At 39.9% G+C, this 22644-nt stretch overlaps 1 protein-coding gene across 1 annotated transcript in view; it reads right to left on the bottom strand.

Annotated features, from left to right (window-relative positions):
* fstl5 (follistatin-like 5) overlaps positions 1-22644 on the bottom strand; it is a gene marked incomplete at both ends in the record, with an annotated part of 133481 nt that overhangs the window by 51523 nt on the left and 59314 nt on the right. Inside the window, 2 exons of the mRNA XM_079228589.1 lie at positions 14509-14629; positions 19964-20160. Of these exons, the coding sequence (XP_079084715.1) occupies positions 14509-14629; positions 19964-20160 (318 nt within the window). The remainder of the gene's footprint in view (positions 1-14508; positions 14630-19963; positions 20161-22644) is intronic.

The raw sequence follows: 22644 nt of genomic DNA, 5'->3' as shown, positions 1-22644 counted from the left end.
CTCTGGGCGCTTTTTAACCTTCTCAGTCATTTGCGGTTTTTGGTGCACTTGTTGTGTCTTTGAACTGTGAACTCGGCTGGTCCGTTAGATCCAGGCCAATCAGCCCGGAGCTGTGAGACAAGTCAGAACTCTTTTCAGTGGGAAGCTCCGAGCGAAGACTTCTAATCTCTCATTTGGCCCGATGCAACCCGGCTGAAGTTCGGCCAGGATTTCATCAAAATTAGAAGAGTAATAATAGGCAATTCTTCCTAGCAGAGTATAACTAAAAGTTTTAATAGTTGATTTGTGTGGTCATTTGTGAGGCAGTACAGTATTGTGATAAAACAAAAGTATAATTCATACCACCATCTGTATGATTTCATTAAATAAACTGATTAAAGAAAACCACAATTAAAAAACGAATTAGCATTTTCAAATTTTCCCACACACCATTTTTCTCTTCACTTTCTATTCATAGATTCCTGTAAACTGTGATCAATTTGTTCTTCCTTTAGGAAATAAAACAAGTTTTGGGTTTCATGGGAATATATAGAAAATCCAGGTGAAAATCACTTTTACCCAGGCTGCTATTTTTATATTATGAGATGTTCGTCTTATTGTGTTCAGCCAGAAACAGCTTTACACAACAATATAAATATTTTTCTGCCTAACTTTCCTTCCTGCTTCAGGGACAAAAACACCGAACAGTCAAATGTAATTCAATGCAACGGTCGCAAATGTTGACCTCAAATCCTAACGCACTGTTGAGCCAACACCTGTGTGACAGGGTTGACCAAAATGTAACATCATGAGCTGCACGAAGTCGGTGTATATTGCTGTGCCGTTGCATCAGACTGTATCATACATTACAGATGTTCTGCCATCTTGCAATAGCAAGCAGTTGGGCATGATGTTTATGTATGTGATCTTTAGCAGCGTGAAATACGCCCCAGGTTTGATTTGCCGTCATGGCTGGTGTGGTCCCACAGCAAGATAGTTTCTAGATCATGTATTTCATTTTTTAACTGTAGATATTTGAATTAATTTTATTTAAATTAACTCATAAACGCACATCACACGCAAGCAAAATAAGTCATTAGAATGTAGGTTCAAACATTAATTTATGAGCCAATCAGTCTTTCTTTTCCAAAAAAGCAAACATGAGACTATTCATTCATCAGCCAGTCTCTTTCAATAGATGATAAACATGTTTTGTGTTAGCCGGCACAGAGGGAAATTTCTCTTGTCATGAACATAACCCGTCACTTGTATTTGTTTGAGAAAGGAGGGGTTTAAATGGAACATGACAAGAAATAACCAACTTCATAAAGTCACTGGAACATTTCCCCCGTGGACATCTTAATGTGACAGTGATCATTTGATGGGACGCGCTTGATCGGTTAAAAGCTGTTTGTCTGTAATAAAGACTTGACAGTGGAAGTCAGGGGTGATACGAGAGCCAGCATGGACAGAGGGGAAATAAATAACTGGAAAGAAATGAAAAAAAATATGAAGGAGCTGTGTTGCAGATGACGATTGAAAGATGAAATGTGATAATAATGATGATGATGAAGAATCTTTAATCTTAAAACTGATCAACCGTCACTCAATTTGACCCTTTTACACTAATTCATGGGTTTATGATTCACAACTCTTTTATTAAATATCATTACATATTTTGATATGAATCAATTATTGATTATTACATCTGCTACACGCAGTTATGCCAACAAAAACCTCTTGCTTTTGCAGGGCTTCTTTAAAACTGCTCATCTTGTGAGGTTGAATGCTGCAAGGAAACACTGAGCTAGAAAAAGAAAGAAAAACAACCAAAATAGGATGAAGATCATTTAAAATGCCGAGCAACCCAAAAACTGACAATGACCCCAAAGAAATCCATAAATAGGAGAACAAGAACACAGCAGGGAAAGTAAAAAACATTAAATCCGCTCTGATGCAGAAAGTAAAGAATTAAGAAAAATGGATATTCCATCAGTCACACTTGGCTAATCCAGGATCCTCCTCCTCCCCTGACAATGATGGCAACATAGCCAGCCGATCAACCCCATTCCGCCACTTGGCCTTCTGCGTAATGTTAAGGAGATGGTGGGTGGATATGCTGACAAAAATCTCCTTCAATAATGTCCTCCCTAACCATTCAATTACAGCCCCCTTGTATCTTAATGCTGCCGCTGTACCCTGCAAGCAACAAACTCGATTTGCCGCTGATCCCCAGAGGGCATCGAAATGTGCGAGGCTATAGGGAGAATTTAAAGAAGAAAGTCGGCAGACAGAAAGCCAGGCGGGCTCCATCATAGCTTTAGCCGGTGGATGGAGGAAAGAGGGGAGGGAAGAAGGGAGCGAGGGCTGGAATCCGACCTGAATGAGAAACTCCTCGGAGAGATGGGAGTCTGGGCTGCTGGAGCCGTCTCAAACACTCTGAGTCCTGCGCCTCCTCTGTGAAAGATTTATCACAGGAGGGAGTGGCCTTGGCTTCCCTTTTTTTTTCTTTTTTTTTTTTGGGGTCTGATTTGAGGCCTGAGGGACTCAGCCCCCAAGGAAGGATCAACCTTCACCATCCAACCTGTAATTAGTGATTAACGGCGAAGTCCAGACTTTTGATTTACTCTGCTCTGCTCCCAGAAGGGGATGTTGGCCAGTGCCGCGCGGCGAGAGGTAAATCACCTATTGCACTGGAGGCAACAAGCTTGTCAAGGTAAATAGCCCGGGCCCACAGGATGCTGCGAGGGGCCGGGCCCGCATGAAGACAAATTGCGCAACGGTTTCTTAGCCAACCCCCTCGCTCCATCCTCTATCACGCTCTGTCGCTCTCTTTCTCCAACACATGCCCGCTCTGTCTATCTTCACCAAGGCTCTCATTCCTCTAACACACTCTCTCTCTCTCTCTCCCTCTCAATGATGCTCCATATTACCAAGGCTGAAAGGTTGTGTACCCCCAATTGCTTTGAGTTTGACATTTTGAAGCGAAGATAAAAGTAAGTTCCCTGATGCTGAGTATTCATAGCCCATGCGCAAAGACTCAAAATACACACACACACACACACACACATTGTGCACATTCTCAGATCTTTGTATGGTTGATTTTTGCAAACTCTCTCCCAAAACAAGAAGAATGGAGTGTTTGTTTTTGATACCGAAGATGAGGGACTCGGTGGACTTGAATGTTTGACAGAGAGAAGACAGTTTGAACGTTGAAACACACAAACTCCCCCTTTTGTCGAACCAAGGAAGCTACTTATTTCTGCTTTTTAATGTTGAAATGATGCCACTTGTCGCACTACTAAACAAACCGGATCCCTGCAGAACCACGAGGCAACAATAGCAACGCTAATCAGGTGGTCTCCTATAAACACACATGGTGACAGCGAGCGATAACGCCTTTGCACCACTCCAGGTTGCATTTCTTCTCAGCTCAGTTTAGAAAAGAGCAAAAAAATACAAGCTGACTGTGATGTTGAGATAAGAAACGCAGGGAGGGAAACGCAAACGGAAACATGCTTAAGCTAACGAAGGAAAGAGAGGCGGTGGTAAGCTCACATGTAGAAGAAAAACAGACCAGATCACACGCTGTAAAAAACACTACCAAAACAATGTGTTTTGTTCATTAATACAACATATATATATATATTTAATATGCTACATATATGCTTTTTTCTTCTTCTAAATATACATTGAAATCTCTCACCAAACCACCATGTGTGTTCCTCCCTTGACATTTTAGATAACAGCCTATTTTAGGAAATGATGTGTTTTTTTGTACACGGTATATTGTTTTAAGATAATTTCTGTCAAATCTCTTTATTCCATGTTGAGTTTTAGTCCGTCTGCTTTTCTTTCACACAGATATTTGTCTAAACAAAGCCGTGAAGGTCAAGACGTTGACTATTTATCTTTTGCTAGCATGCAATAAACAAAGTGTGGACCACATCAGGCTGCTTTTGTCCTGCATCTTTCCCAAGATGGTGTTGGATGTGCACAATATCCAGCATCTTTGTTGTATGCAAACCGCTGTGAATGCATAATGTGGGCCCACTTCAGACATGAATTAACTGTTATATTGTTATTACATTTAAAAGCATCCGCTTCCTGTTCGGGTGCCGCACTGAACTTGATAAAAATAGTGAACTTCATATATGGCAATATATTGTTATGAGGTACAACCAAGTAAAGTGGAAAGAAACGGCATGAATGTGCCAAAATAATTTGGGTTTCCAAAGTTCTAACTTCAGCTGACATTTCATTTGTCTGTGTTTTATGGTTATAGTTTAGTTGTTGGTGGCTTTTTAGGACCATTTGGGCTCTTTAATCTACTTTAATCCAACACTTGTCTTGTGCATCGTGTGCTTTATTACTTGTTCACAATGAGAAAACAAGACCGGAAGATATCTAACAGATGTAAACATTAGATGCTTGTTATCTCAACACCACAGACTTGTAATTACGATCTTCTTCGCATCTTTGAAGTCACAAACTTTCGTCCACATCTTCTAAGACAGTCGTCCTCCGAATCAATGGATATGCATTCTTGTTTGTTTACATGGAAAACTCTGCAGCTCAAGTTTAGGTCAAAGAACCCCCAGCATCATTTTAAAGGAAGAAACTATACCTTTGATGTGGATTCTGAGCTTTTCCACTTAAAGGAGATTATTTTATAATGCTGTGAACGGTCCCCAGTTCAAGAAAAATACCCTTGGCACATACAGTGACCACTAGTTTCAGTATCTGTCAGCATCGCCGCCTCATCCTTCTGCATGTGGAGATTATTCTGTTTTTGCAATGGTGTTGTTGCAACACCTTTGCATATTCAAGTATTACAGATAAAGGGCGAGAGGATAATTATAACCCCCTTCCTCTCTCCTCCCACAAACATTACACACATCAAGATGGCTGTTAAACATTTACAAATGGCCTTAGCGAGTGCATTACCTCTGGATGATCAGCCTGAAGTCTGTTTCCAAAGCAGCTGTTGGGAGCGATCCTGAGGGACGGCCAGCATTAGTATGCAGCAGAGCCTAAGAGGAGCTCTAATTGGATTAATTTTATCACAGCTACCTTATGGAAAACAACCAATGAAAAAGCCCTCTATTTTACTGCAATAAGTAAATCATATAGCACTTAACCTTTAGCATAAGAGAGGCTGTGATGTAATTGTTACATCATATTTCACCACACATACGGCTGCACGGCCGTGAACTATATCATTGCATTTTTTTAATTATGTTTCTTTATTAAGGGTTTACTGTTGAGTGACACCTGTTCTTTTGCCATTCCGAGCAACATCAGAAACCTGTTTGCGTGTTTGTCGGCGGTATACTTGGCATATGCATCAATTATCTCTTCACCCATTACATCGCAGCGCGCCGCCGCCGCCGCCGCCGCCGCCGCCGCCGCCGCCGCCGCCCTTCTGTCTGTGCGTTTCGACTCGTTTCACATCAGCATCGCAGCACACAAACGGTGGATGCCAACACCTTGGACCGGGATGGAGTGAGATGTTAAACGTTGAGAAAAGAGCATGGACGCCGCAGCCATCCGTTTGCACTGAACCTCTAAACAATCCTGACAGCCAGAAAAGCAAATTGAACCTCTCACAGTCTCACAGTCAGAGGGCACTACGATTTATTCGGAGCGTTTTCCCTCTTGTGAATTAAAAGCAGACTTGTCAGTGGCGCGTGGGCACTGCTGGAGTGTTTATCAGTTGGATCCACAAAGACCTGGAACGGTGTCGCTGTCCTGAGAAACTGTCTTTCCCAGTAACATCTGGAATTTACTACAATCACCGGCTCACGGTTGTGGCGTACGTCTATGTCTGTCCAAAATGTCATTGCTTCATCATTTATTTGTTTTATCTTACTAGAGATTTGTGAGAGATTGTAAAAATGTGCATATGAATCCTTGAGTTATGGCCCAAAAATGGGTTGTTGTGAGGTCACACTGGCATTTGACAACCACATTCTCATCAGTACATCTTCGAGACGGAGCGGACCTTTCTGCCAAATTTGAAGACATTCCCTGCAGGCGTTCCTAAGATATAACGTTCACCAAATTGGAACAGATGGCTCGGAGGCATGAAAGTAGTCTTCAAATAAACTTCATGACAAGACAAGTATACATTCACCTTGGCTTTGTATCTCCATTTAAACCATTCAGTTCACACAGAAACGTGGGCTCTGCTGTGATCATTATCGATGTAAACATATAAACATACATGGACCGTGTTCGATATTAGAAGATTACACTTTGTGTACAGGATGCAGTGATGTAGCTGCTATGTATAAATAAATGTCCCATTCTAATGAATAATATATAGATCTAAGCCACAGATAACGTTGTCAGTCAACTATCACTCAATCTAACGTTACCGGCTTCTGAGTGATGCTTGGAAATATTTTGACAAAATAAATGTGCTCTTTAACATTAAACTTCAGTGTCATTAACAGTGAGAGACCCCCATAGACCTCCATAGTCTTTTTTAGGGGGCAAAAGGGGTCTTTACAGGGAGATAGCAGGTCAACATAGAAGTGGTACATATCATCTGAAAGCTGGAAACCTGAAGATTAATTTGACATGCAGCTCATCACTGTGTGTGTGTGTCAAGTTTTTTGAGTTATGAATCAGAATTATATATGAATTAAAGCATGAATTAAATTGTCAAATTGTAAAAGGGCGTAGAACATTATGATGGATGCAAATGATGGCAATCACTACACATATTTGATGCTAAATTTACGATTTTTTAAAACTCAAATTGAAAAATACCACATTAAGATACCAAAACCTTGAGGAACACCAAAGCAAAAGTCACGCTGTGATGTGGTATTTCGGCGATATCTGCAAGAATTTTCATTATTTCAATGTTTTGGATGATAAGCACTTCTGTTATGGAAACTGCTCAGAAACCCTTTTTTTGTCAATATACCTAGACATGCCCTACATCATCTAAATCCTCTAGATCTTGCGGTTGGAAAGTTTCAGGAACCTGTGATTATCATAGAGGTCACAATAGGTCATTTCATTGAATCAAATGCTACAAATATTGCCTCACTACTTGGCTATAAATGACTACAATTGGGCTAATTTGATCCACAAGAGTCTCCGCTTCCCAGTCAAACTCAATTTATACAATTCCAAGACTGTTTAGGGACCCCAGTATGCAAAAATATTCAAATACACCTTTTTAGAATAGGAGAAAATAACACATTTATAATGCATGCAAACAACTGCATGGTTTTTGCCCCAAACTGCATGGAATTAGAATAAAGTGGACAAGTATGTTCAGGGGAGACATGTAGGAAGCTATTGAACCTATTCCCAGTCACATAGCTAGAGGTCAGAGGTTAAGGGATCTCTTTCAAACTCCCCATGCCAGTTGTCCCTTGCCAAAAACCTCCATTGACACCAATGGAGGTTTTCTCATTTCATATGATAATAGTATATGATACCAGTATATGATACCAATATATGATACCAGCATCTTCACTCTCGCTCATAAAGACAGTGTCGGATTATTTCACCAGCCAAATGATTGAATTATTGCATCATCTGAATGTTTTTTTATTTTATTTTTAAAGTAAAATATGGAAATAACGTACAATTCCCATCCCTACACTTCAGAAAGCCTGCCAGCAAAATTAAAATGGACTTGGAGCTTTAAAATAAATGCAGCGTAATGGATTGATCTTGGATACGGACGTGGATTGTCCTTTATTCAGATTTATTCTCCTGTCAAAACCATTCTTAGTTCCGGAGGTTACATTTGCAGCATTTATTGTGTTTATCTTTTAGATATAGTATTTACACTGTTGATGATGCTCTTTAAAATAAAAACATAAAAAACACAATGGTGTCTAAAGAGTAACTGCACACTTAAAACTTGTTTCATGAGCTATAAACTTAACTTTACTTTCATCAAACACACCAATGCTGGTGTTAATATTAAGAGAGCTTACCAAAATTATATAGTTGGCATTGTATGATTTAAAATGGCTCAGGCTCAGGCCTGGGGGTGAAGTCACACTTTAAAGTGACTGGATAAATAAACATGTAATTGGATCTTTTAGCTTTCTCTACTTCAAGCACAACAATGACAGTTTACTTAATAATCCAACGCTAACGGTCGAGTTTGCCTGATTCTTTGTGCTGTCGTTTATTTTCACTGAAGCATCAGATGTTAGACTCCATTATCTTAACCACCGTTTTCTTACTTTAACTGCACTGTGCTGAATTGTGAATTGATCCATTTTATCCCAAACAAATTAGAAGCTACTCAACTCAACTACCTTGAACAATAGTAATGGTAAAATCCGTTCCAAACAATCACATTAACAGCTCGGTCTGCATGTGTGTTGAGTAAACATGTAATTGTTAAAAACACACAATCCCTTTAGTGTCACAAGGACAATCCACCCTCGAGAATTGTTGAGAAAATTGCCCCTTGTCCTTCAGTTGAGGATCACACATCCAACTTCTTTTAATTCTCTCTAATACATCCTAGAGATACGGAAAGTCTCACGCTGGAAAATGAACCATGAATTATGAAACAATTTCAATTCCACTTCTCGCAGCCTGTGAATGGAATGCTCAGCAGGGGGTTTGACAAGCAAAAGCCTGAGTATCCATTAATCGTCGCTATGCCATGTGTGCTGAATAACAGCAGAGTTTGTCTTAATGGAAGGAGCCTTCCCTTAAAGGAGGCCCGGCTGTTGGTTTGGATGTCTAATTATAATCTTCACAGAAGTAGGGAGTGTAAATCAACTCATTTCCGAACTTGGCAAACTTTCTGCAAATATAGGGATTACCCCAGACTTGGAAACACACAGGATTAGAGCCGTCTTGCATTAAACAAAAAGACAATGTGAAGGAATATGAATAAACAGAATAGAATGAAACAAAAAGTGAAGAAAAGTGAAGAAAAACAACTGATATGTTTCCCCAAATTAAACCCATATTGGCATATCAAGGTAATGATAACCATTACCCGGCAATCTTCCCTTAACTTTGACAAAGACCACAATTGCTTTAACGCTTTAAAGGTGCAATGTGTAAGATCTGGCCAGAATTTGAGTTTAAACCATAATAAAAAAGCATTATCAACAGAATGAAAAGAAGATATGGTGTTGACATTATGTCAAAGATGTGCATGTATAGTGTTGCAGAGAAATCTCCTGAAATGTGCAATACCTGACCGGCACCAGCCCAAATCTTCTTGTAATAAAACGTGTCCATGAAGAGGCGATAATGAGTAACTGTAGCGCCAGCCAGTCCAAAAAGTAGAGCTGCCTCGTGGGTTTGTCAATAACACCTCCATAGTCCATGCATTTATTGATAGCTTGCTTATTGGAAAGTGCAAGTAAGGAGAAACTCACTTTTAAAGCGCACATAGCTTGAATTGTGCATATTATTGCCCTGCTGCTAGTTGGTAGTTGGCTATTTACATTTTTTTTATATTTTTTGAACATGGAGGATCATCCAGGATCCAGACGTATGGGAAAAAATACTGGTATTGTCCTTAAAAAACACTGTCAGTTCCCACCTTCAACTCAGCACATCAACATTATAGATCACACTACAGTCTTCCTCACAGTTTCCCACCAGTCCGTCAAGGAATTTAACGGGCACTCCAAGGCTTCTAGCCTCAGCAGAAATCAAAGAGCTGTATCTCCAAGCAGTGTGTTCTGTCAAGAGGTGTCATGGTTCAGATCAATATCTTAGCACCCAAGACACAACAAGCAAGGGTGATATATGTTCCACAGTGCAGCACAAATAGCATTACCACTCTACTTGATAGGACAGTTAAGGTCATTACTGTGAATCAGTTGAATAGCGTCCTGAATAAATAAACTTTATGGAGTTGACAGACGAGCTAGAATGAGGGCAAGTGTGGGAGTCATAAAAGTGTGCTACATCAAGACAGGCAGGAAATGTGATGGCCGCAGTGTTTGGATGTAGCTTCTCCACGGGAGGAGTCATTTACGTGTGTGTGTGTGTGTGTGTGTGTGTGTGTGTGTGTGTGTGTGTGTGTGTGTGTGTGTGTGTGTGTGTGTGTGTGTGTGGGGGTGTTGTGCTGTGCACAGAAGGAACGTTTTTTTGTGAGGGTTTGGATTCAAGCCCACAACTAGCTTGAGGGAGCATTCAAACAGAGGATTCTGTCCAAACACTTGCACATTCACTTTCATTGTTGTCTGTAAAGCAGTGCCTAGAGGCTTAAAAAAATCATTTAGTAGGTGTACCCAAACTAATACCATTTAATCTGCAGGACGCACATGCAGAGCACCCTGTGATCGTCAAAGGGCTTAGAAAGGACATTGGCACAATGAGGCAGCTTGCTATATGAATGCTATACCCAAACTAAGCTAACCTCCAGACCTTTTATTTCTTACAGTGCCTGGATATGCTACATGGAATAACATGTGCTCAGTGGTAACCTAAACATCCGTCCGAGTACAACGTTCCAGGTTCCTCTTTCACGGTCAGGTTGAGATATTGCTTCTGGTAAATAGTGAGCGTGACCTTTTTCTCAGTATATTTCTCAGCGATCACAAATGTTGACTGGTCTGCTGCAGATGGCAGACATTCCTCTCAGCACTGAATGCACAAAAGTGTTTTCGACGATCATCTTTTGGCAGAGTGCACGGCTCCATGTTAAAGAGGCAAAGGAGGCACATGTAAAGACATGAGAAATATGTTTTTTTTTAGTGCACCTGTATCACTTATTCCTACTGCTCTGTGAACCATTGCTTCACTTCTGTTGCAGTCCTCACATGTAGAGTATGATTCCTTTCTTCTCAGGTTTCAGACTTTAAAAAGTTATACTCTGATAACAAGTTTGGTAAATGTTGCCTCCTTTGTTGTATGCATTAGTCAGGATGTGGGTTGGATGGAATACAGTTATAATAGAGTTAGGGGTTTATTCTTATGATATAAAATAAATATTCTGCTGTGCTGTGACATTGAGGAACACATTGGATGCAGAATTGATGCAGATTACAACAAATAAAAAGCAAAAACATCATGACTATTCCGGTCACATACAGTACAGAGTAACTTCTCCTTATTGAAATGCAGAAATGATATTGCATCTTTACAAACAGAACTGAGGCACAGTATAACTACTGAACTTTATATGCCAAAGATCACACTGCTCCTTAACTACATAGGGTAACTGCTTTTTAGTGAACGAAATTACAAATGAATTACTAAAAAGCAATAGTAATAGTAATAGTAGTAATAGTAATAGTAGTGTGTTTTATTCAGTCAATCATTACACACATTACAATAAGTAAAGCCATTATCTAATATACAAAAAATAAAGACTGAAAATGTATATTATATATGAAGTATGTTCAAGGTCACTGCTGCACCTATTCCACTGTAGGTTTCCTCATCTACTTTCTGTGTACTGCATTTAAGTGATGTTCATTTCTGACAAACAATGCCCCGATGTATCATGACACTCTCCCACCCAAAAAAAAATTAATGACATTTTATGATAGATGACATCTTATCTGTTTACCCATGATGCACTAAGCCATCGCTCACCAAATGATTCAATGATGACAAGGGGCCGACTATCAGTAGCGTGGCAGACATCATTCATATCTGTAACATCATCTAATTAAAAGACATCACTTCTGCCAGACAGTTGCCTCACTGCTAGCTGAAGCAAATTGATTCTCAACCCCCTTCTAGTCTATGCAAAGGAGGAATGAATAATGCATGGACATTAAAGTCTTATCTCCTGTCCTGACAAACAACGTTGCTACGCTTTGAATATTCCACAAAGGTGTGCAAAGGGTCCTTATTAGAAGAGTGGTCCGACAGGTGCCGTTTTCATGGCGAGTCATTCTGCATTTATTGCCGTTGGCTTCCAAGCCGCACCGTAATTCCGGACACTCCGGATCAACTGATTTACTTTATGGCGGCGCTCAGTTTACGATGGCGCTTAAGGTATTTGCATAGATTTTTTTTATAGCTGCCACTCACAGATTATACTGGCAATGAACTGAGAAACTATAACGTTGCGATGCATTTTTGCCATAGGCACCGTGACCGTGGCGGCCTGCGAGGCCGAATCAATCCACGGATTCCTGTCCATACTGCTCCGCTGCTCTGCCGGTCTCCTGGCTCGACCCGCGTCAGCGTGTTCTGGGTTATGACTTGAATCATCATCGCCGAGGTGGAGATGATGTGAGCAGCTGTGCACCGATCGGGCCTCTCGTATAATATAAAAAAAAGATGTAGTTCTAACGGTGTGTTACGAAATAGCCCCGTTTTATAACCGATTGTAATAGAACAGTAATAAAATAGATTGGCCGCGCTCAGTAAAAGTGATTGACTGGTGTTTTTTAGTCAATTCCATAACATAATAAAAAAGTAATGCTTCCCCAATTAGAATTTATTTCTAAATGTGAATCATACCGATGATGCTAGGTGATTATTGGCATCATGGCAGGATGCATATTACCACACTGGGGATCTGGTGGTACGTTTAAATCCCGTGTTGCTGAGCATCCAGATTGCTGAACTGGATACTGAGCACAAGTAAGGTGAGTACCTTCAGGGTGAAAAGCCCTTCAACATACTTAACCCTTCAGGGTCTCGATTTTACATAATTTCTTAAAATTCACCTTTTAAAAGGCACTTGCATATATGATATACACCCATGTGTTACATCCACAATTGCAGAACAAGCTCAGCTCTCTATATAAGTATGCACAATTGTCATAAGGCACAAGTGTAAAGTGATAATATGGTCCTAACGGCTCCCCATAATGTGAAAGTGCTGCTAGTACTGCTGAATCCTCTGAGACTTACCTCCAGCCTCTGCAACACAATGCAGCTTTCACTCAATTTCTTTTTTTTGGTTTGCGCAACTAGCTCAGATCTACTTTTTTTCCTTTGGGCCACACAACTGGTGACAATGTTTTGACAAATCCAGCTCTCTGTCCTTTTTGTAAGGCTTTATATTCATTGCATCATGACTGTGTGATCTCCCACGGTTCATGACTGTATGTTGAAATCAATTGAATTGAAAAGTTCAGTGCAGTTAAGTCTCTTGACAAGGTGAAGCCTTTTCTCAGCTGCCTCACAGACACACGAGGGCCCATCTTTGAAGCACCGACGCATGGAGCAGAGTGAAGTAGGTTGAACGATGAATGCAGTGAAGAAGGCGCCAACTGAGAACCGCATTGACCTCCATGTATGTGAAACGCTCATATGGATTCAGAATGGAGTGAGCAGAGGCGAAATGGCTTTGAGTGCTCCAGTACATGGGATGTTTGACTCACACTGAGTTGTTGACAGAGAGACAAAAACTAGAGTGCATTACTGCTTGATTGAATCCGCTTCTCTTTAAATAATACTTTATGGAAGTAAAAGAAGAGGTAAAAGAAACTCCGCCGCTGAGGGGGAAATTTACTAACATTAAATATCCCATTTCCCCATGAGGAGTTAAGCTGAAAGCATGCAAAAAAGATCAGAAAACTGAAGGGGAAGTATTTGGGAGCTAGAGGAACTTAACTCTTCAAGGATATGCAGCGCTGCGCAGATTGGCTGGGGTTACTTTATTTTCAGGATTTGCCCAAAGGGGGTTTGCTCCCACACATTCATGCATGATGTGGAGAATACCAGGCGAGATGATTCACTTCCTCCCGTGACTTTGTCTGCTCGAAGAAATGCTTCAAATACAAAGGACTGATGAGCGGAAGGTTGATTATGAATTCTCTCCCACCGGTAAATGTGTCAAGCCAGCCAAATGTCAGAATGTATTCTGTCAGAGGATATTGAGCTGACTGAAAATGTCAGACGGAGAGGAACCGGGAAAGAAAGCGGCGAGCATGAGGAGGAAACAAAAGGAGGGAACTAGTCCACATGTTTTGGGGGGTTACTCAGACATAGCGGATAACCTGTCATGTTATAATGAGGGGGGGTTGGTTTGAACTGCAGAAATTTCATTGGCGAGATATTAAACGCTATATAATATACAGCGCTTACATGTATCAAGATTGTCACTTTATAATGACCCCTGTAAAAAAACAATCAAAACTTAAATAGCCGACTTATTTTTTCTTTCAAATAAGATATACACATTTTTAGACGGACCACTAAAACATTGTGAATGCTTAAGTGTGGGAAGGAGAACAATGTGAATTGAACCTAAGGTTGAGAATGAACACAAGTTGAATAGATGTATTTTGTTTCCATGGTATAACTACCCTTTGTGTTACATTTTAATCACGACTATTGCATTGCTGTCCAAGTGAATGTGAATTATAGAGTGAAAAATGATCTGACATATTGTTTAGAGACTAATATGAACTTCAACACATGTGATAAAGCAGGCAATATTAAAGGCATTCGAGCTTCAGTTCTGCAACATCTTACACTTGTTTTCTGACACAAAGGAAATAGAAAATGTGGACACAAAACGGCTCAATCTTCATTTTTCAGGGATAGTGTTAAACCTTTTCCATAATGGCACAAAAGACGTTACTAATAAAACTTTGGACTCACCCAAGGCTGTGTAAAACTCGTCTTTTGTCAGGTGCTCGTCGTCATTAACGTCGTTGTACTTCAGCAGGTCAAACAGTGTGCACTCGGAGACGTCCTTGGAAAGACCTTCTTGCTTGATGACCTTCAAAGAGATTGCATTGACGTCAAGTTAAAGTCAGTGGGCAGCGCTTGTAGGTGGTGTAACTAAGAAACAAAACAATATGCCACGTGGAATTATCCTTTTTTCGTCAACAAAATGAATGTTGCGAATTAAAATATACTGGCAAAGTTCTAAAATGTGTTGATGCCGAACGTATCGGTAAATTGTTCACTGACGAGAAGAACAGCGACACATGTACAAGCTGCTGCTAGTAGCTTCTGTGCAGTTGATGAATTATTGTCTTCATTTGTAGTCTTTTAGTTTTGTATTACTCAAACACGTATGGCAATGACAGAGTAGACATCAACATTGGAGAAGGAAGAGTGGGGAGCGGAGCTGATTTGTACTACCCTGTGTTGCATTAAAACAATACATAATTCTTAGATCTTTCAATTTCATTCATCTTGAGCCCAAATATCAGATTTCAATACAACATATGCTCATAACAACTACTCAAACTATGGTTATGTGGACTGAGAGCTCTTAGTTAAGGTAAAGGAAATATGTTGGTCTAGTTGATTAAGGTTTAATCTTCAACTACCCTCTTGTACCTCCATTAACCTTTAGCTCCATACTTAACCCAATTTAAATGTTCTTTGTGATGTGTCTCATGGTGACCCCGATGAGAGGATAATACAGTTTTTCTGTATACAAGTGTTTCAGGAGTTTTATCTCTTCAGAATGATGAAATAAAAGCATTGAGTAACATTTAATGGAAATCTACAAACAAAGTGTAAGTATTGATCTGTCGCAAAAAGTTAAAATCTTTATTGATAACGTTAACACTTACATTCTAAATCAACATTCAAATACTGTGCTGCTTAATAAAGAATTAGACTTATTTATTCAAATATACGTTTTTCTTAGCAGATTTTGATTTTTTTAGGGTGATGATGTCATAAAATATGATGACAGACATTCTAAATTAATTTGGAAACCTCGATAGAAGAACAGCACTCAAGTGAATGTACTCACTATGCACTTACTTAACATACTGTTTGAAAAGTTTGGATATGATCTCGGTTTTAAGTTGGCGTTACGCACCCAATCGCCAAACCAAGAGTTATCATCAACTTCCCTGTTTGCTTTTTGTTACTTTCTGTGTTGAATGTCAAAGATGATTAAAAAAAACACACACACAGTATTAGCTGTCAGTTTATTGTAGCCAAACGGAAGTGTTGTCACAATAGATGGTAAAAAGGTCCCAAACACAGTGCAGATCGTGTCGTCAGCCTGCTAAAGCACGGTCCTCCTCATCCCCGTCCGCATGGCCCTGACAGAAACATCCATCACACCAGATCAGCTGTCAAAATGCTGATCGCAAGGGACGGTTTTATACATCATGCCTCGTGCATCGGATCACTGCACTTCCCTTTCCGGATGACTTGCCCCAAAACATTTAGAAGTCACCAGTAATGGCATATCCTTAACGTGTCCTCGAAACACAACAAGTAAGACATGGGCCGTACACAATACAGCATCCGCTTGAGTCTTTGGTATATTGAATCATTCAATCTCATCAATGTTGAGTGTTTTTCCTCTTTCTGTCTTTAAAATATGTTCAGATTTTGATCTTGCAATAACCTCAAAATGCGGGGCAGATTCCTCAGTTCAAAAGGTATTGAAACTCATAAATATGCTCGCCTGTTTAGTCCTTTCTTGCCGGCCTTGACTTGGAGTAATGTAGTTGTCCTCTGAGAGACGTGTAAGTGGTGTTGGAGCTGCTTGCTTTTAGGTTTTAAATGTTTCCTTAAACATTTCCTGACATGGTATTACTCCCACACAGATAGTTTTGTTTGCTCTAGATATATGCAGTCACGTCTCCTGGACAGAGTGACTATTCAACCCCCTCACTGCAGTTCCTCTCCAATATTACTGTGAAACCACATGATTCTGATCAGGCACTGATATTACATTGTTATTTATTCTGGTCAACCTTTAAACCGGCATTCTGATAAACATCTGTTGTCTCTTTTTGTCCTTACCATCACATTTAACACACCTTTTCTCTTCCCGTTCAAAATCAATGTTTAAAGTTATCTTTTTTCCTCCTCCTGAGCCAACTTTTCTTTCATTTTCCTGCAGACACATTAAGATACCAAATTAAACACGTGTCAAACCTTGACATGAATTTGCTAAAAAATCCTACGCATTGGTAGGAGGATCTTGAAGGGTTGACTCGAGTGCTGAGTATTTTCAAGGATTTGCACATTAATTAGACCTATTCTGGTCTCGACCACGGTTTTAATTTGCTCCAATCTTATTCTCAAAGTTTGAACACCTGTTCTCAAACCTTTTATCAAATTAAAACACAAATCTTTAAGATTCACATAACAGCCTCACAAAATCTGACTTTACTTTGGTGGAGGGACACAAAGAGTAATCATTCCAAAAGCTATGATCTTGAATTTTTCTTTATCGACGACCATATATATATTTTGTATGTATCCTTATAATAGAAAAAAAATCTGATACGTGTGCAATAGCAGTTACATCTTGATCCTCCAACAGGTAGACAGGGCGAGAGCAGAGTACTGGTCGTAAAAAGGTATAATTTCAGGCATTGTGTCTTTGGTCAAATTATATATATGGGCAATGCAAGAAGAAAAAGGAAAAGTTTGGATTTGCCATTTTAAAAGTGCACCCAAGACTGAAAGGGTAGCAACAACTGCTCCCTTCATGTGAACACTCGAGCAAGTCAAGTGAGCCAGGGTGAGAGATTTTCATCCTCAACTTTCAAATGAGATCAGAAAACACTCCAATCATAAAGGGCGCCTGAGGGCACGATGGTGGCAGCCGTGGTTTGGTACTTCCAACTGCTGATAAGAGCGGGATTTGCTTTAGCAATGCTCCTTTTGAGGGCTTGTTCCCTCCAACCTTTCATTTCCATAAATCTCTTGTCTTGTTCTTTAACATTCACCTTTTGTCAATCAGGCAGAATTCTGCAGTCCACGCCACTGAGGTTAACGCCATGCAGATTGCCCTGACAGTAGACTCTAAGTGACGCCGAAACCTTTATATATATTCTTTATGATATTTAAAAACTCACATCCTTTGAAGAGAAAAGAAAACTGTACCCCGCAGAGCTACTAATTACTTTGAAATGACATTCTGTGAAGACATTTAATACACCAACATAAAAACTCATTAAAGACCCAATCCATAATTACATTCAGGCGCCCGTATGCTGAGGCACTGTTAACCCACAACTGCTTCCATTTATTAGGTGATTTGTCAGATTGATGAAGCTATTTCGCTCCAATATTCATCATGCACTATTTTGTTATGCAGCAATGTTGATGCGAGGTGAAAGTATGCAGAAGTTGAAAAGTTTTCTCAACATTTTCAGGCTATGAATATGTGAAAATAAAAATAAAATTGCAGCAAAACAAGCCTGTGGTTTGGTTGCAGTGTGTGAGGTGAACAAAAAGAACTTCATTATCAAAATCTGGATTTTGAAGAGAAAGACAATAAAAGGACAAAGTAAGTGTCCTCACACTATGTGTACCTGGAGGTCAGAGGAGCTCATGAATGTATGCATCTTTGGATTTAGTTGAAGGACCACCTGCCATTTGAATTAACATTAATATTTTATTTTCTGACGGTTCCAGAAATACTTGCTTCTCTTCTTTTCTCAGAGCATATGTAGCTGATAGTGTATGAAATCTGCCAACATTCACATATTTGTCTCGGATAAAAGGAGATGCGGGCTAAAAGCAGCCCTTGAAGAAGAACCCCACAAAAGAGCTTCTCCATCTGGATGTGAAGTATTACTGACGAGCTCGTGGCGTTCAAACAGAGTGGCGGAGCGGTGCAGCTTGGCCTGAAGTAGAATAAATGGCATCACCAAGAGGTTTGAAAATCCAAAGTAATATCCAACAGCTTTAAAGGGCATATTCAAATTCCCACTCAGAGCATATACTGACAATATTATTCCATAAAACACAGCACAACATGGTTTGTTGACTGTGCATTTCACTCACCAAACATTGATGTCTCTCATGCTGGCACGGGGCACCGAGTAAATGTAAAAACATGTAAAACTATGTTAATTATATGAAAATACGGCAATTTTTGAGGCGTTATTGGGAGGCTTTGAACTCAAAACACTCAAATATATTTAAATGAATCCAATGAGATGTCCCCCCGTTGGGCGGAAGGGGGCGCCGACAAGGCCGAGCCAAGGTGACCCCGGTGCAGATGGGAGATTCTCCTGGATCAGCAGGAAGCTGACCTAAGAATAGCAACTGGTTTCATGTGTCTGAAAACCACCGCAGGTTGCTTACCCTTTTCAATTATTGAAGCACTTTCTATTTAAAATCAGTCCTCAGGTACTGGGAGACTTTATTTGTTATGCACATAATATCTCCCTTCCTTGTAGCAGTCACTAAAAGCTTCTTCTTCTTCTTCTTCTTTTTTGACAACCATCCCTCTTGGCAGCGCCGGTCAAAGGCTGCAGCCTCCCTTGAGTGCAGGGCTCCTTTGACCCACATTGCTTTTCAAAGGATGTACCTAAAGCCGCGCCGCACCGCTACCAGAGGGAAGGGTAAGAGGAGTAAAATGGACACAGTTACTCGTATGAAAGAGATCAAAGTGTCTCGTTTAAACACCTGAGCACACAGGTGCTGCTTGTTCATTTACGGCGTCCATTTTCTGCACCTGCTGCCTGACATCCACCGCTATGACTGTTATTAGTATTATCAGTCACATTTCTATTACTGCTATTATTATCATTATCATTCTATTATATCCACCGCTGCTGTTACTAATGGTGGGGATCTTTTCCCATCATTATTCTATTATTCTGCTTTTACTGGCGCTACTACTGCTATTCCTACCCTCATTTAATGAATCATTTATATTATGGATCGACTACGTTGTAATGCTGTTCGCTACATTACAGCTCTTGCACGTCTGTCCATCATGGGAGAGGGATCCCTCCTCTGAAGCTCGCCCTGACGTTTATCCCTTTTTTTCCCCGGTAAAGTGAAAAAAACTAAGCATGTCGTATGCGGTACAGGTTGTAAAACCCTCTGAGGCAAACTTGTGATTTGTGATATTGGGCTATAAAGATGAATTGAATTGCATTTTGATATATATATATATATATATATATATATATATATATATATATATATATATATATATATATATATATATTTTTTTTTTTTTTTTAAACAACTTTAAGGGTGGTTTGGAGTGTCTTGAGGCAAGTGCAAAATAGTATATATCTTAATGTATGCCATTTATGTTGTTATTTTCCAAAGCAGATATCTAATTGTGCATTAAAGTCCATCTTTCCATTAACATCCTTACCTGCGAGAGCTCGCTGGCGTCTATTTGAGCGTTGTTATCTGCGTCAAAGCGTTTGAACATCATATCAACCAGTTGCTTCCTGGCGGCCATGTTGTCCTTGTGGGCCCCGTGGATGTTTGACCCCATGTACCGCTTGTCATGCAAATCCAGAATCTTGGTTTTCAGCCGACGGTAGTCACTCAGTCTGCAGTTATCATCTGGGAGAGACAGATAAAGGGAGAGGAAGAGTCAGTAGGAGAAGCAGAGACTATTTATAATAAACTCGTAGCAATAGTAAGAGCTGAGGAGATTTTTTTTTTTTTGTTTGGACTACTAAAATGATTTCAATGTTAACGGGCCGTTTACAAACAGATATTTAATAAATACCTAAATGATTCCCAGGTGCTGAAAAAAACAGCATGATTAAAAGCATTGAACTTGTGATTTCAAAACTTGGATGCCATGTTTCAAATGTCAGCCAATTAGTACCTGTGAAAATCACAATCTCCCTGAAGACTCTCGTTATTAAACAATAAGCTAGCAAAAACCCATATCTGAGCGCGTCTCTGATTATCTGAACCACAATAACAAATGCTAAGGATTATTTTCCCGAGGGGGGAAGCACAAAACAGTGTCAGTCGTGCAGCGTTTCACCGCCTCGAACTAAGAAAGCAGCAGCAGCAGCAGCCCTGTCACGGCAAAGAAACTGACGAGCAAATCCATAACACCGGTGGCAAGAGCTAACCCTGACAGCTACAGAATACACGGTGGCGTTGTATTTACGATCCGCCATCAAAGGCTCCAGATGAAAGAAGTCAACTACATGAAAAGGTTCAGCGGAGTGGGGTCGAGGCGAAGAGAAAATAATGACTAGAACTACAGGTTGACACATGTCATATCAACTTCTCATTGTCAGATCTGGAAGTGTTCCTTCTCTAATAACCGTTATATTAGCGGGTGTCAACCAACCCACCAGAAAAACTTTGTTGTTTTTCAAATCTCAAGGGGGAGGGAGAGGCGGCGCCGCCCGACGCACCGAGCACACCTACCCGGCACGAATATGGAATAACAGCTGCCGCGTTGGAGCCTTCCGCGAGACAAATTGACTTTGTCGGGAATGATCGGGGCGAGGATGATTTAGTGAGACCGCTAATGAGATCTCCGCTCGGTAGATCCGGGTGCTGGCGGAGAGCCGGTGACTAGTTGAGCAGAATCAGAATCACACCGAGAGACGGATCACGTGTCACCGCATGGCTGACGCGGAGGATCTTGTTTCTCTCATCATTTTCTTCCGAGCATTCCTTCAGCGAAACAACTTGAGCAATCAGCGAGCATTTAAATGAGACGCTGAAGCGCTTAGCGAGGGCATGAGATGCGGAGAGAAGCTCTCATGTCGGTAAAACCAATGGGCTTCCGCTGAGACTATCAAGTCTGTGTGACCTTGTGTAAAATATGCCGGGCCTGGCATTGAAATATTTAGTGTTGTGACTGAGAAAGGTGTGAGTTGCAACAGTCTCTCTTTGCTTTAAAGTCCAAGAAATAGAGGACACATTAGTGGATCTACTAATATTCCAGACAAATAATGAGTGTCAACAAAAGAGTTCACTGGAAATGAAATTGATTTACTGAGCTTCGCTTCTTAGTTCCGCATGAACACTTCCCATTTTCTGGAGGAGGACTGAAAAACAAACTTCGCCAAATCTTTCGGCTACAGATGGGTGGCAAATAAAATACAAATCTGAGTAAATGAGTGGAAACACGATGGATGCAGAATGCCTCGCCAAATGGTTTGATGAGTGAGAAAATGCTGTGAATCATATGCTAGCCGTCACCAACGCTCTGGCTAGCTGTACACTCATGGGGAATTTGTACCAATGTGTTAGAAAATGCTCTTTGCCGTTATCAAAGAAAAAAGAATAGGCATTATGTTTTGGAAGAATCATGGTAATTATTTTAGTAGTATCGTTTGGATTTTATCGATCATACTATTAGTACACCTCATCAGTTCGGTTCTTTATTAATACTCTGATTGGTTGTTTTTCTTTACTTTATAATTTATATAACACATTATTTTGAAAAAGAATGCATTGTGAACTGGAATAGAATATGTATATATATATATATATATATATATATATATATATATATATATATATATATATATATATATATATATATATATATATATATATATATATATTTATATTGATAAATGTGTTTTTTAAACCAGCAAAAGTATTGTAAATGTAATTTAAGTCAATATATAAATGCAATAAAACCTTATTAGAAACGCATATGTCAATATAATTAATATATGAAATATCCGTTACATCACAATACAGATCATTAGGTAATAATAGTAATAGTTCTAGTATCATATAATCTCTAATTGATAAAGTATTGGCTTTTTACTCACAAAGGTTGTATTGCTCTAACAGTAACAAGCATAGTTATCTTAGAGTTCACTTCACTGTCTACCGTGGCCTTCACTGTGTGTGTATGTGTGTGTGTATGTGTGTGTGTGTGTGTGTGTGTGTGTGTGTGTGTGTGTGTGTGTGTGTGTGTGTGTGTGTGTGTGTGTGTACAAGGGATCAGCCATAACAGAACCGTCAAACGTATCAATACTACGTTTTTTAATAATTTAGCATCAGTGCACGTTTAATACTGGGCTTCAACACCCATCTGTACAGTTGTTTTTTCTT

The sequence above is a fragment of the Taurulus bubalis genome (assembly GCF_910589615.1).
Source record: "Taurulus bubalis genome assembly, chromosome: 13".
In the NCBI taxonomy this organism is placed as follows: domain Eukaryota; kingdom Metazoa; phylum Chordata; class Actinopteri; order Perciformes; family Cottidae; genus Taurulus; species Taurulus bubalis.
Note: the sequence above shows the minus strand (reverse complement) of the source record. Positions and strands in the feature narration are given on the sequence as shown.